We start from the raw sequence: 14,859 nt of genomic DNA on the forward strand, positions 1-14,859 counted from the left end.
TCCTTATCCACACCTGATTGTATGTATGTTGCGGCCCAGCTGGCAGCTTCACAACCAGGAGGTTCTGCAGCTCTTCCGGTGTCTTCACCCACAAAACTGCTTCTTTAAGTGGGTTCATGATCCCCAAACTCCCACTGTTAAGAAGTATAAAGACACAACGACAAATAGGTAGTCTTCAATACCAGTGCATCAAACCTCAGTAAGAAATAGGGCCCCGTGATGAGGCTTATTTTTATATTGTTTATATTTTTTTAATTGATGTTTAAGCCAATAACCCACCTCTCTATTTACTGACACAAGACAAAGAACCTGTGCATGCTCATCACGTCATCTTTTCTAAAGTGTTTGGTTCAACAGGTGTTCCTCATGAATCTGGATGCGATGTCCTCTCCCCAATGTCCTTGGCATGAGGACTATAACGTGAGTATATGAGGAGGATGTGAGGATTAAAATAGTCGTAAAATCCTTTATTCTGATGTGAGCTCTCTTTTTCTTGCGGGATTAAAGGGGTCCTCTTTCTAAGGATGAGCTTGTTTTCTCCATAAACACTCAGTAATATCTAATATCTCTCCCGGTTGCCATGGTGAATCATAGCAGCTCCATTGATGAAGGCTTTGTAGAGTCGAATTAGAGTTTACATTCTCAGATTTTAATGAACTAATTCAGAAAAGATGTTCTGGAACTGAAAACTCAGAGTCGGTTCAGTCAGAGTTCAGGTTTAGGTTCAAAGTTGGTTGAGCCCCTGCCCACTTTGGGAACCACGTCGTTTGAAGACTCTTTTATTTTGACATTTAGCCGGATGTTGTGGCTGACGTCATCGTGCGCGCATGTCCGCCCCTGTGCCACACACGTGAAGACGGAGAGGAGCTAGCCGTGCGTGGAAGTCATGTCTAAAGCCAGTACGTGTTTTTATCCACTAAATGTGTCGCGTCACTAAATAACTGTGGACTTTGTTAAGTTGAGTTTGTTGTTTCTTACAGAACAAAAACGAGTCAAACGTCTCGGCTTCCTCGCTAAGTTGAAGGTAAGTTAGCTCCCCGGCTAACGTTATTCCGCTATGGCTAACTTTTAGTGCTGGAAGTGGAAAGCTGTGCGTGATTTTAACAGGAGCCGGTTCATCGTGCCCAGTAATGCTTATAACCAGCTGGAGTTAACGATAACAATAGAAAAGGAAGGTTAGTGTCGCTTTAGCAACATGGGAACTGGGTCAAAGATCAGCTGAACTCTGTTTAAACCTCTAATGCTGACAGCCCCAAAGAAAAACAGCTTCCCAAAAGATATTTAGAGCCCATAACACACCGTTGTGCTTCAGTGATGATCCAGGGTCATTTAGCCTACACATTTGTAGATAAATACTATAATCATAGTCATCGACTACATTTGGAATCCCTTAATTATCATTATTTTGGGGCCAGACTATTTCAAATGTAAAAAAAACAAAAACAATATGTGGGTGACTCAAGTATCCTGTTGTTGTTGTTGTTGTTGTTGTTGTTGTTAAACCAGCCATTATTGAAGGAAAGAAGAAGCGATAACAGTTCTGTATAACTTGCTGAGGCACACACACTAGTAAAAACTCTTAATAATGGTCTGTTGCACATCATTTAAAAAAATAATTTTTCACTTGTTGATTGAAGAACATATGTTTTTTGTTTATTTTCCAAATGTAGAAATCCATTGAATGTTTCATATCCTCTTGATGCCTTTCACAATTAACTAAAATAATAGATTATTTAATTAAATGTTTGGCCTCTTTTCCTGCCGCCAGTCTAAAGATGGACGCAAGGACGACGCTTCAGGGCAGACGAAGGATTCAGAGCAGTCACCTGCGCAGCACGTTAAGAACAACCAAAAACCAGAAGAAACCCGTAAACAAAGGGTGAGTATCTGAAAGTCTTGCCTCACAGTTGGGGTTACATCGGTGACATCTTGTTGAGGTAAACCAATCCCTGAATTTCTAAATTCCCCAATTAGCTTCAGGACCTCCAAGACAGACAGAAAATCTCTCGAGAACGAGAGCTGATGAAGAGGAGGAATCTCCAAAGCTTTCAGAATGACATCCTACAGCGACAAAGAGAGTTTGAGCAGAAGGTAGATGTCAGCCTGTTTAGTGGAAACAGACCGCATTTAGAATAACTGCATACTGTGCAAATGATGACCACTGTAGTGATTTCTGTTTCCTGCTTTGTGCTCACAGGAGATGGATATGCAAACGTTGGAGAAGAATGTTAATTTTGAAAATGAGAATTCGAGGAAGGCATATTATAGAGAATTTAAAAAGGTACGTTGTTGCTCCAAACACGCCACATCCTCATATCTGATAGATCTCCTGCCGTTTCTTTCACCTGTGATGGAAGAGAACATGCTCAAATATATTTTTTGTGTTTTGTTTTTGTAAAGGTAGTGGATGCTGCAGATGTGATTTTGGAAGTTCTGGATGCACGTGACCCTCTCGGCTGCCGATGTCCTCAGGTGGAGCAGGCAGTCATTCAAAGTGGATTGAACAAGAAGATCGTTTTAGTGCTTAATAAAATTGGTAAGTTCCCTAAATACATTTAGAAACTATATATGTGTTGTCTGGTCTCTACTTTCATAGTTTTATTGGATTCATTGTTTTAATTATGCTATCAAATATTCAATGCTCCGATTATAGATTTGGTGTCAAAGGAAATAGTGGAAAAGTGGATAAAATATCTTCGCAATGAGTTCCCGACAGTAGCTTTCAAAGCATCCACTCAGCAACAGAACAAGAACCTGGTATGCTGTCATATATATATACATATTTATAATATGATTATCTCAAAATGCAAATATTATTTCACATAATATCCTCATTTGTCTCATGCCGTGGACAGAAACGCAGTAATGTACCAGTGACGCAGGCCACCACAGAGCTTCTTAGCACCAGTGCTTGTGTTGGTGCAGATTGCTTGATGAAGATCCTCGGCAACTATTGCCGCAACCTGGACATAAAGACGGCCATCACCGTTGGTGTCGTAGGTAAGCACCTCATCCAGGTTCCTTCTCTATCCAAGGCTCCTCAACGTGAAATAATTTCACCTCTTCTCTTTCGTAGGTTTTCCTAACGTGGGAAAGAGTAGTTTGATCAACAGTTTGAAGCGGGCGCGAGCGTGTAATGTCGGAGCCACTCCTGGTGTTACTAAGTAAGTATACAGTAAGCTGTTCTCCTGGGAAATCCTGCTTTTCCACAGTCCTGCTAATGTGTTTGATGAATTTCAGGTGCCTTCAGGAGGTGCATTTGGATAAACATATTAAGCTTCTCGATTGCCCCGGCATTGTCATGGCAACGTCCACGACAGACGCAGCGATGATTCTTCGTAACTGTGTGAAAATCGAGCAACTTGTAGATCCTCTTCCACCGGTAGAAGCCATCCTTCGACGCTGCAACAAGGAGCAGGTATGTCCCGGCATCGTTACAACCTCGTTGTACGTCGCCTGGTTGTGTCTTTTGCACGCTGCCATTACAGTTATTTTTCTGGATTAACAGATCATGGAGCACTACGGCGTCTCAGACTTCCACACAGCTCTGGAGTTCTTGGCCATGCTTGCTCGACGTCAAGGCAAACTAAGAAAGGGAGGACTGCCTGACACTGACAAAGCAGCAAAGAGTGTGTTGATGGATTGGACAGGGTGGGTAAAAATGTGGATCATTTCTTGTTTGACAAATGACAATCAACCGCTGTGCTAATAATAACATCTTATGTTATTTAGGGGAAGGATCAGCTACTTCACGCACCCTCCAGAGACACACACTCTGCCCACTCACGTCAGTGCTGAGATTGTTACGGCGATGGGTAAAGCTTTTGACTGGGATGAGCTGGAAAAAGGAAATCAGGAGGTCCTTGCAGGTAGAGGTTACTTATTGTGAAATCTAGAAACAATGTCCCAGTTACTCAGGATAATCCACAGACTAGGGCCGTACTATGAAGTCTGTTTTCATTTTTTCCAGGTTCCGTTGTATTTTTTCCCAAATTCCGTGTTTTCCATTTACATTTTTCTTAATTCTGCGTTTTCTGTTTTAATTTTTCCAAACTCTGTATTTTAAATTTTAGAGCATTTTTTCCATCAAATGGTGTCTCATTTTGTGGTGGATTAAACATTAAGAAATGTATTGAAGAAACATTCTAGTAGTTCCAATTCTAATTCCTTGTCATCCATAGACCATAGACGTGTGCATAAATATGTAAGTGTATGTGCAATAATTTATGGAGGAGTCACAATATTTCAAACCCCCAGAAACCTCAGAACAGAAATATGAAGCTCTGAGCTTGTCGGATACCACAGGATTTAAGTGAGAACACGTTATCATGCCTCCTTGCTGTCTACAGCTGTGGCCGGAGGCATTATATCCTCCACTTGGACTAGAGGATGTACTGATTAGACTAATCTAGACTTGAGAATTAGACTGAAGGGTTACTGTGACCTCACAACACATGAGTTTGGCCATCACTCAATAATTGTATAATAATTATGACAATTTCACCCAAATGTCTCATAGGATAAAATGGACTAGTTGGGAGTGGCATAAAACAGCAAGGCTGTAATTCTACTTATCTGTTTGATAATTAAGTGTCACAGAAAAAAGGATTACTTTGTTACATCAGAATATCTGGCTGACATGGTTGAAACATCCCAAAGAAGCAGTAGTTACTCCAAAGTTGGATTTTTTTTCCTTTTGCTGTCTTTCAGAGTCATCTTGTCCTGATGTCCAAATGGGATTTTGCATGGACACCACTGGAATGACAGAAGGTGGCCAGGGCGAACCACCTTCTGACCTGGAGATGGCCGGTGGGTCTTTGAAAGAGTTTAAAGACGAAGCTGAATCTATGGAGGATGGTCAGGACACAGAGGTGTGTGAACCAGTGCAGTCCTTACAACTAAAGTGTTCACTTAATACAAATGTATTATAGTGTATCCTTTAACTTAAGTTTCCTTCCTACTCGAAATAGTTTGGACCAATGACAGTGGAGATAAAATCTCAGCGGTCAAAGAGTGGCTTACCTGCAAATGATGCTGCATCCAGGGCTCCAGGTTTGAAGGATATTCTGGATATAGATCCTCTACAGCAAGGCCAGGCACTCCTGGCTGCCGGCAAGAAGAGGAAGAAGCAACAGAAAAGAGCTGGTTTGTATAAATACTAGTCTCTGTCCAATAATATATATAATTTTGACTGTGGTGTGTGCATGCAATTAAGTACTTTTTACCCTAAAATGAGGAAAAGGTTAACAAACAAAAACACTCTGTAACCCAGTTTATATTGGGGATATTATACCCCAGATTGAATGTGGCTCACAGGCTTTAGATGTGACCTGCATCATAAAGAACTATACCTGAGTAACAGGTTCTATTGGTCTGCAGAGATTATTTTTCCACCTCAGATAGTCGATAGGCAGAATGATCATAATCAGCATATAATCATGGGCAAGCTTCTGTAAGGAGCAATGTGTTAATGTGTCAATACCTGACACTGATACTTAATCATGCAAAATTAAATTAATAGTTTTCTTTTTTCCCCTCTGCAGACAAGATTGCCACCAAACTCTCGGACACCTTGACGGCTGCAATGGACTTCTCATTTTCAGATAGCTGATTAAAATAAAAATGTAAAAGAATACATTATTTGTGTTTTGTCTTTTTTTTAATGTATGTGTGTATATAAATATACTACTTTCATAACTTTTATATATATAAAAATAAATATGCCGTTTTGAAGTGTAACGCCGTAGCGATGAACAACTTCCGGGTTACTTGTGACAGATGACCTCAGCCCGTCGGCCCAAGATAAACAACACTGTTAGTGCCGCGTTGAAGAGCTTGTATTTATCGACTTCAACAATGGCAAAGAAACCGGAGACCGTCGGAGATTTATGGCTGTGATTACGTTTCGCAAATCTATTGCCACAGTACGTTTCCATCTTTCTACTAAAAGTAGCTACCCAGCTAGGTAGCATTAGCTATAACGGGTGCTCGGTAGCTAGTTTAGCTAAGCTGCAACTTCCTATTTTTACGTTGCGTGAGGGTGTCTTTGGGTTCTGCTGATATACGACTGGTTCACATTAAAAAATTGCTCTCGCCAACCTCCTTCCAGTCGGGGACTGGTAGGTAACCGAAGTCACCGAGGAGCCTCGGTGCTGTGACTAGCTAGCGTTAGCTTTAGCGGTTGTTTACGTGGGCCCGTTAGAAGCTGTCCAGTGGACTCTGGTGTTATGACGCGAGAAAAATAGAGATTACGGAAACCGCTAAAAGTTAGATAGCTAACTTTGTGATGTGTATGGACGTTGCTGCTAAATGGGTCACAAAGCTACCCAAAACAAACATGGCATAAAGCAAATCGTTAGCCCAAAGAGGCCTTTATGAGTCCACACCTTCTCGAAGGAAGGTAATGAAGTGACGAACTGAATCAGCTGTACGTGAAGAGGGTCTGCACGTATGATGAGTCCAAATTAATTGATTATTTTTTAAAGATATCAAGGCCTACAAAAGTATAACATATAATAAGATAGCAATTGAGGAAGTGGATCAAAACATACTGTTGTTATGAAGTTTGGTACATATTTATGAAGTCTGGAATTTGACACAAGCTATCTTAAAGTTTCTGATACCACACCCAGACAAGTGTTAGTAATATGGAGCAGAGAAGGGTTAAATTATCCATTTGATCGTTCAGTGATAATACCTGAAAACAGAGGGCTGATATTGGGCATTATGTGTTTAATTTTATGGAAGAAAAGGGGCTTTTTTGTTGTTGCAATGAGCACCTAATGAACCATCAGCAGTAGATGGAGAGGGCTTTACAGGCTGATGATGGTGGTGAATTGAGGTAAAAAGTCTGGTTCAAACACTGAAAAAGGTGTTGATTATCCCAGATTCATGGAGGTGAATAGAGATATAACAGTCTGGTTCAAACACTGAAGAAAGGTGTTGATTTGCCGAGATTCTAACATAAGACAACATTTCCCTATGAAATAATGTTGTAGATACCAATGGAGTAACATCAGGATAGGCCTCCCAAAGCATCATCATTAGCGTACTATAGTGAATGATTTTAAGGATTGAGTTGTGCAACAGCTACAGGTATTACCTTTTGATAACGCATGTTTTTTTCTGTGTTTTTTTCTAGCTCCATCCCTAGATCTTCATCGCTCTCTTCAGCCATGTCGTCTCGCGTGTTGCTGCGGCAGCAGCTGATGCGAGAACAAGCCCAGGAGCAGGAGAGACGCGAGGCCCAGCAGCAGGCCTCTGCCTCTCAGCTCCGGGCCTCTGACTCCACTCCAGCCATCTCTGTCACACTGCCTCCAAATGCTGCCCGCCCCCCTCCGGCACAGGTACCTGTGGAGGTGCTGAAGGTAAGAGCGTCATGATTGTGTATTCATCACTTGCATTCTTGATATAGTGAAGCCGATTATCTCCGAACATAAGCCCCTTAACAACTCTTTGAATGACCAGGTGCAGACCCACTTGGAGAACCCCACCAAGTACCACATCCAGCAGGCACAGAGGCAGCAGGTGAAGCAGTACCTCTCTACCACTCTGGGCAACAACGCAGTAACTCAGACCATGGGTGTGTCCCCCGTGCCGCAGTCCAGTTCTGCCCCTGAAGTTGCTCATACTGCCAGCAGTGCCCCTAACAGTCCTATGGCTCTGCTTAACATTGGATCCAACAAGGAGGAAGTATGTGAAATTCCTGCTTTAACGTCTTGTGTGTGGTTTTGCTTTACTGGAACAGCCGATTGCACAACCTTGTTGAAAGTTTCCTTTCTGCAGACTTACAGTGCACTTTTTGGAGAAGTTAAATGTCTAACCTTCTGCTCACTTTGAGCTTAATTACTTTCTGTTTGTGCTGCAATGATGTGTCCAAAAGTCCCACTGCACTGATGCATCCCCTTTTTCATCATCCCCCTGTTGGCCTGTTGTCACAATAAGATGTTAAATACTGCACCTGCAGTTTAACTATGCCAGCACTTCTGTTGCACGCACCCCACTCTGTAAAATCAGGCCGTTTTAGTTAAATTGGCTTAAATGTTTATTGTCAGACTTTAAAGAGTACACAAGAGTAAGACTGTATTCGATTTTAAAACACACTATGTGTAAACATGTTGATTACTTTGACACATTTAACCCCAAATACTTTACTGACTTAGTACTACTTCTGTTTTCTCTCTCTGCTTTATCTAGATTGACGACGTGATAGACGACATCATTAGTCTTGAATCCAGTTTTAATGACGACATCATTACGTTGATTGACTCAGGTCTTCAGTTGCCTAGCACAGTATGTAGAACAATGTATTTATTGAACCATGAACACTTCCTTTTTAAAGTTTCCTCTAGAGTTTACAAGTTTCTCTTTACATGAACAGGGACAGGATAGCATTGGCGTTTTATACCTAAGTGTTTTTTCTGTGAATAGTCGGTCTCTTTTATGTGTGGAATTCTGTCGTAGGAGTAAATATATACTTTTGGCACACTGTTACTATTCGCCACAAAAGTGCTGCCTGGGCGGGGTAACGGTATCAGAGGACACAAGACACAGAGACGAAGTGGAGGGTACTCATAAAAAAGTACATTGCAGCTGGTAGGTTAACATCTAATTAGTCAGGTAGGAAGAGCTCGCCAACATTTTGCTGCAAATCAAAAGATGAGGATTATGGTGATGCTTTTGGAAGAAAAGAGAAAGAAGCACAGTGAGGTAAATCCTTTTTGTGATTTTTGAAACGGCACCAGCTTTAATATGTAAGATTGTGATATTTAATGGTTTGATTTTGTGCTTCACCCATAAGACCTGCCTGTTTTTTTGGCACAGTTGCTCTGTAGAACATGTAGTAGCCTTTATCTGATGGTACAGAAACCAGCTTTGATTTTATTTTTAATTTTGTTGTTTTGAATGTTTGAGCAGGGTTTGGGGCAGATATTTGTTTTACACACTTGCTTGTAGTTTTATGGTAGTCCGTTAACACTTATCAGATATATTTTAACATGTTCTATTTCCTGTAGCTCCCAGGAAATCTGTTGGATGTATACCATAGCCCTGGAATGGCTGCACCTACTCTCGCCGTCAGCAACTCTTGCCCTGCTGATCTTCCACAAATTAAAAGGGAAATAACAGGTACAGTCTCTAACTTAAATATGAACAAATGTATGAACTGTTTAAGTGTTCAGGAGAACTGTTTTTCATGTTTGATGCTATTTAATTGTATGGTGGAATATGCATTTGTCTTTCAGATACAGATGTCAAAGCGCTAATGAAAGAAAGGCAGAAGAAAGACAACCATAACCTCAGTAGGTTGAGTTTTATTTCAACCTTTTGTTGATTGTGAATGCAGCGAACATCAGAATTACAGTTGGAGTCGGTGTGCTATGCAGATTCAAACCCATAATATCCCACTCCATGTGATATGCCTGTTGGCCAATCCCGTTTATGTTTTTGTCTGCTCATGTCCATGCTTATCAAATGATGCTTGCTTATGATGATAACTGATTGTTGAAGTTACATTCAAGTGTGTTCCTTCTCTGTTTTTTCATTGTTTCTCGGCTGCAGTTGAGAGAAGGCGGAGATTCAACATCAATGACCGTATAAAGGAGCTTGGCACTCTCATACCCAAGACAAACGACCCGTAAGTATTAGTCAGTATTAATTAGTCATTTTTCCTTTTCTGAATCACTTGATACGTATGAAATCATAGTATTTTATTTCCCCTGCTACTGTTGTGTATTAAAAGTCTTTCTGTTGTGTTTCCTTTGTTCACTGCCTCTACGTTTACTGATATCACAATGATGTCAGCGAGATGCGCTGGAATAAAGGCACCATACTGAAAGCTTCCGTGGACTACATCAGGAAGTTGCAGAAGGAGCAGCAGAGGGTCAAGGATATCGATATGCGTCAGAAAAAGCTGGAGCTTACAAACCACAGTCTACTGTTACGCATCCAGGTCAGTATTTGTCGGTCCGTTGTGAAAGAAGGTGGCATATCGAAGACTTGAAATACAACAGTTGCATATCACTGGCTAGCTTATGGCTGCTGCTCTGCACTGTGCTTATGCGGTGGTTACAGCTCATAATGTCTTCTTGGACAAGGACTTTGTTGCAGAAGCAAAGTTGCTGTGCATCATATACACGTTGATGCATACGATGGCGGCCTCGTGCAAGCAACTACTGGCTTTTTATCGTCTTCTCAACTATCCCAACTTTTTAAATGCTCCGGTAGCGTGTCGCCCACTTGGCGCGTCTTGAAAGCATCACCATCTGTTCCGACTCCGTTCACAAAGAGGACGGTGCGCCTCGTCTCGTCTGTGACTACCTCCGTTTGGCAACTCAGAGGCATAATATTCTGTCACCCCTTTCCGGCTCAGTAGCTTTTACAGTGATGACGGTGCAGGAAAAAGGAGCGATACTCCCACAACAAAAAGGCAGCGTAAAAGGGTTTACTGTAAGCACTTTGGCTGTAGTTTGCACCATTACCTGCGAGCCATCAGCTTAGCTGTCGCCTTGTTGAGTCGTTGAGAGGCGGTTGAAATGCTTCCATCTTGTATGCAGCACCTTTTAAAGGCAGAATGAGTAGGATCTGTTGGTAAACACAATATTCAAAGTCGGCCCATCCTGCCCGGCTCAACGACCGCCATCCGCTGAAAGCCAGTCCCAGGTTCACTCCATTTTTGGAACAACGTTTGTCCTTATTTCCCCTTGCTACATTTGCATTTTTGCAGCACAGTATGCACAATTTTTTCTAGTTTCCCCTTTAATGTGTGCCTTCAATCTAGCAACATTATTACAGAGGTTAACGCCCAGGACATTTCTGAGCACAGCAAACTTAGAAAAAGCAGGCCGAGGCCACGGTCTCCGTACATACAGACACCGCCTCACACTTCTAGTGGGTCATTGGTGATGGTTGAGGGAGATTATTTTTGTATGAGTCCATACGTAGGTAGGCTGCTCATTCCGCCTTTTTAAAAGGCACATTGTTGTTTCTCATGCTCGTCCAATTACATAGTGAGAGTGAGGTTTATGGGGAACCACTCTTTAAGCAGATAGTTTCATTATTCTATAGCCAATACATTGTACGACCAACATTTACTTCATAATGATAAGTTAAACCAAGTGTCTATTGCAACTTTAAGGTATTATTTATTCTGGGGGCATTTTGTCAAATGCAAAATGCAGAAACAGTTCCTCGGTGTTGTACCATAATAACCTTTTCCGTTAATGAATGTAAATGTGTTGCTGTCCTTTTTTCAGGAACTGGAAATGCAGGCACGGCTCCACGGCCTGGGCTCCGATTCCGCTCTGCTCCATCAGCAGCACGTGCCACACAGCGGCCCGTCTCAGCCTCCCGGTGCAGAAGGACTCTCCTCCCATAACCTCCTCAGTCTGGGTTCTGCTGGCATTGGACAGCCTCTGCCAGCCTCCTTCCTGTCCCCGCCCTCCTCAGACTCTCCTGCAGGAGTCACCATCAGCAGCCCCCTAGACCTGGGCAGCCTGAGCTTTGCCGAGCTAGACGATGCCTCTGCCTCGGCGCTCTACCCCGACGTGGGCTTGGGAGACATTCTTATGGACGAGGGCTGCACCCTTTCTCCTGAGAGGATGGCTGAGCCGCTCTTTTTACCTTTGTCACCAGGTGCCTCTAAAACCAGCAGTCGTAGGAGTAGCCTCGAGATGGACGAGGACTTGTGATGAGCTCTTTGTGGTGGAGACTGTGTGTAGGGACAAGAATGTAAGGAAGTACAGTCTATTCTTAAATAATGCAAGTCTATTTCTAAGACTAGAACTGAGATTAGAAAAGCAAAAATAGGTGACATTAAGATCAAAACTTGGTCTTTTTTTTTACCATACAGACCTTATTATTATTGTTCTTGTTTGGAGCTGGTCAGATGTCTGGGTTTATACAGTAAATGCAATCTTATCAAAATGGAATATAGTAAAATAGGGGCATGGACTTTAGCATTAAGAGATGATACATTCTTAAATAGTTTTAAAGATTTTCTTCAGAGATTTAAGAGGGATAAAGTGTGCTTGAATCGATCATGTGCTCATTTCTAGGGAAGAAAGCTGTGGTTTATTTTTCACAACAGCACTGGCATAACACACTGATTTAAGAGATGCCAACAAACAGTATATTTTTTTTTAATTTAAATATTTTCTTTTTCAACTGACTGGAATCAGGGTTCGTTAATAGCAGGCACATTCGCATGCTTATCCATGTTGGGTTGGTTCACCAGCAGCTACAGAAGGGATCTTTGTAAGGTGAATTGGCACATTGTGAAATATTTACTTGCATATTGTGTATATAAGAATATTTTATTTTGAGCAATTTTATTGCACCTTATTTTATGGCAAGTCTATGCATTTTATGAGAGCTTTTGTCTGTTTTATTACTATCGCACACAGTGGTCAGCTCATGCCCAGGTTGCATGTATTTGTAAGAACTTTTAAAAGCAATGGAAAATCACTTGCTGCTGCAGCTAGTTAGCCAAAGCAGGACTTCTTCCAGAGTAGCTATGAAATTACAAATCAGCGTTTTATTTTTCAATAAAGTCACTCAGTCGGTGGAAATGCAAGATAGTATGAGACATGCAGAACAATTTTATCTTTTTACAATAGTACTGTAGCTCATTACATTAGTTATTTTGATACCTGAATAATAGTTGGATAAGTAGTTTCCCCTGACTAATACCTGTGCTTTGTCAGTGATTGTTAACCTTTTCTCTGTTAACCTCGGTGGTCACTGAGTGATTTTTTACTGGTTAGCATGTTCTACCAAGATTGTGGCTTCCTTCATTTTTTGACGATCAAAAGTGATTCATGGAATAAAGCGTTATTTCTCGTCGTAGAGTGAATTCAGAGGGCGCCCGGGCCTTCTTTTAAACCAACCACTAGCCTCACGTCTGTAAAGATAAGGTATAACTGTTTGTTGTGTGAAACCTGCAATGCAATTATTATTCAATAAAATAGCCACAGAGTTTAGAAAAGGCATTTCATTTGTCAGGTGCCGAACACAACGTTGTGTACAGTAAATGAATGTGTGTTTGAAAAGTACCTGCATAGGTGTATTTGTTTATTTTTATTTTTTTAACATCGACGCACTGATTTTTATTTTATTTTTCTCCTCCAACACAACCTGCAAGTCATTGATATACATACATTTTCATTTTAATTCAGCAGAATTTTGTTTTTGGTGGTTTGATGGTGACAGTGAGTTCTCCTGGTCATTCAGATCTTCTCTGTACTTGTGTTTTTGTTGTTTTTTTTTTTACCATAGCTCAGTGCTACTAATTGCGTCGTTCGTAGTCCCATAAGAAGATTAAATATCTATATGAACATCTTTTTACATTGTACTTATTCGCTTTCCACGATATTAACCATGTCTTAACCTGACATTTATCTGAGTGCTAAAACTGACTGTTAACCATGAACATGGAGCATTTGTGTCTTGTCCCTACAAGTTGGCTTTTTGGAAGATTTTAAAAATTAAAACAATTCCCATTGGTTCATGTCTGGATGTGGTTATTTACTGGCAGCCAGCGTTAGTGGTAAAGCATTTGGGAGATCTCCATACAGAGGTCCAGGCACTCCGTAGCCTGAAGGCAGACGTCACCGACGGGACATTCGCACAGGCAGCAGCCGACACCCAGACAGTCGCAGACATCACAGTGGGTGACGTCCAGGAGAGGCCGCAGGCTGCTGGGCTTGCAGCAACACAGGGAGGAGCACAGCATCCGGACGCACTCGTCACATCCTCTCATCTGCGCCAGTAAACAGTCCAGTGGATGACAGAAGAGGCAAGCCAAAAGGATCGCAGCACAAAGATCTCAGAGAAAGAAAAGAGGCGAGGTGAGGGAATAAAGTCAGATAGGAGCTCAGGAAGGAATACACAACCGTTTGTGTCCTTACCGTCTCCATCGGGCTCCGTGTGGCGAGCTCTGATTTTGAGCTTTTTCTGTTTCCTGCTGATTGCTGTGAACGACTGACTCATTTCATAGGCCGTGCAGGTCTCTGTCGAGGATGGGAGCAGGGCACATAGAGGCCTCGGCTGCTGCTCCACAGAGAATGGGCCACAGATGGACACTGCTCTGGTCACTCCACCTTTTGGGTTTTAATGCAAGTTAACAGACAACACATCTTCATGAAAACTGATTTTAGAGCAACTTCACGCGGATCACAGTACCTGTTTCCTCTGTGAACACATTCACAGATTTGTCAGGCGATGGTAATTCAGTGTCATCAGTGGACATCTGCTCTGAAAGACTCGTGACTTCAGTCAAAGATCCTGTAAGAGAAGAAAATTCAAACTTTCTATGCAACTGTAGTTCACCACCACCAAACCTGGTTCTACACATACCGGTTGGACCTGCCATGGAGTTGTCAGGTAAAATGGGCAACTTTGAAGCAATGGTTAGTGAGTCGTGGGGCTTTGGTTTGACGTCACTTCCATCGCTCATCTTTTCATTCATATCTGTAGAATCCAGTTTGGCATCCATTGTTGCATCCATTTAGATATGTCACCTGTTTAAAGCTCTTGAGAAAATGAAAGACAACCAATCAGGACAAGAGAAACTAGAATGTGAACCTTTAGATCGGGTCCTCTGAGAAAAGAAAATACGCTTATCTAATGACAATCTTTCATTTAAATTCACTTACTTGCTTAATTAGAACTTATTTAATGTAAAAGTAAACCTTGTGATTCTCGTGTCGGTAACCACAGATCCAGAGTCAGATCTGTAGCTGAGGTTTCGTAGCTGTTAGTGATGAGTGGACATCTTTGAAATGGCAGAGAAGTTAATCTATTATTTATCACCATTTTGGAAAACATTTATGATGTAGATGAAAGGCAGCGCTGGGATATCTT

The 14,859-nt window shown here is 41.7% G+C and overlaps 1 protein-coding gene across 1 annotated transcript; it reads left to right on the forward strand.

Annotated features, from left to right (window-relative positions):
• Positions 1 to 809: 809 nt before the first annotated feature.
• gnl3l (G protein nucleolar 3 like) lies at positions 810 to 13,499 on the forward strand. Its single transcript, XM_084039320.1, is given in 23 exon segments — positions 810 to 899; positions 981 to 1,024; positions 1,769 to 1,879; positions 1,975 to 2,091; positions 2,198 to 2,281; positions 2,401 to 2,536; positions 2,654 to 2,757; positions 2,856 to 3,000; positions 3,077 to 3,164; positions 3,241 to 3,465; positions 3,467 to 3,501; positions 3,504 to 3,651; positions 3,733 to 3,869; positions 4,711 to 4,871; positions 4,971 to 5,159; positions 7,155 to 7,367; positions 7,468 to 7,692; positions 8,197 to 8,292; positions 9,015 to 9,126; positions 9,243 to 9,299; positions 9,559 to 9,634; positions 9,802 to 9,949; positions 11,253 to 13,499. Coding segments are annotated over 23 exon segments (3,099 nt in total). The 5' UTR covers positions 810 to 886; the 3' UTR covers positions 11,688 to 13,499.
• Positions 13,500 to 14,859: the final 1,360 nt, after the last annotated feature.

The sequence above is a fragment of the Eutrigla gurnardus genome (genome assembly GCF_963514095.1).
Source record: "Eutrigla gurnardus genome assembly, chromosome: 2".
NCBI classification, from domain to species: domain Eukaryota; kingdom Metazoa; phylum Chordata; class Actinopteri; order Perciformes; family Triglidae; genus Eutrigla; species Eutrigla gurnardus.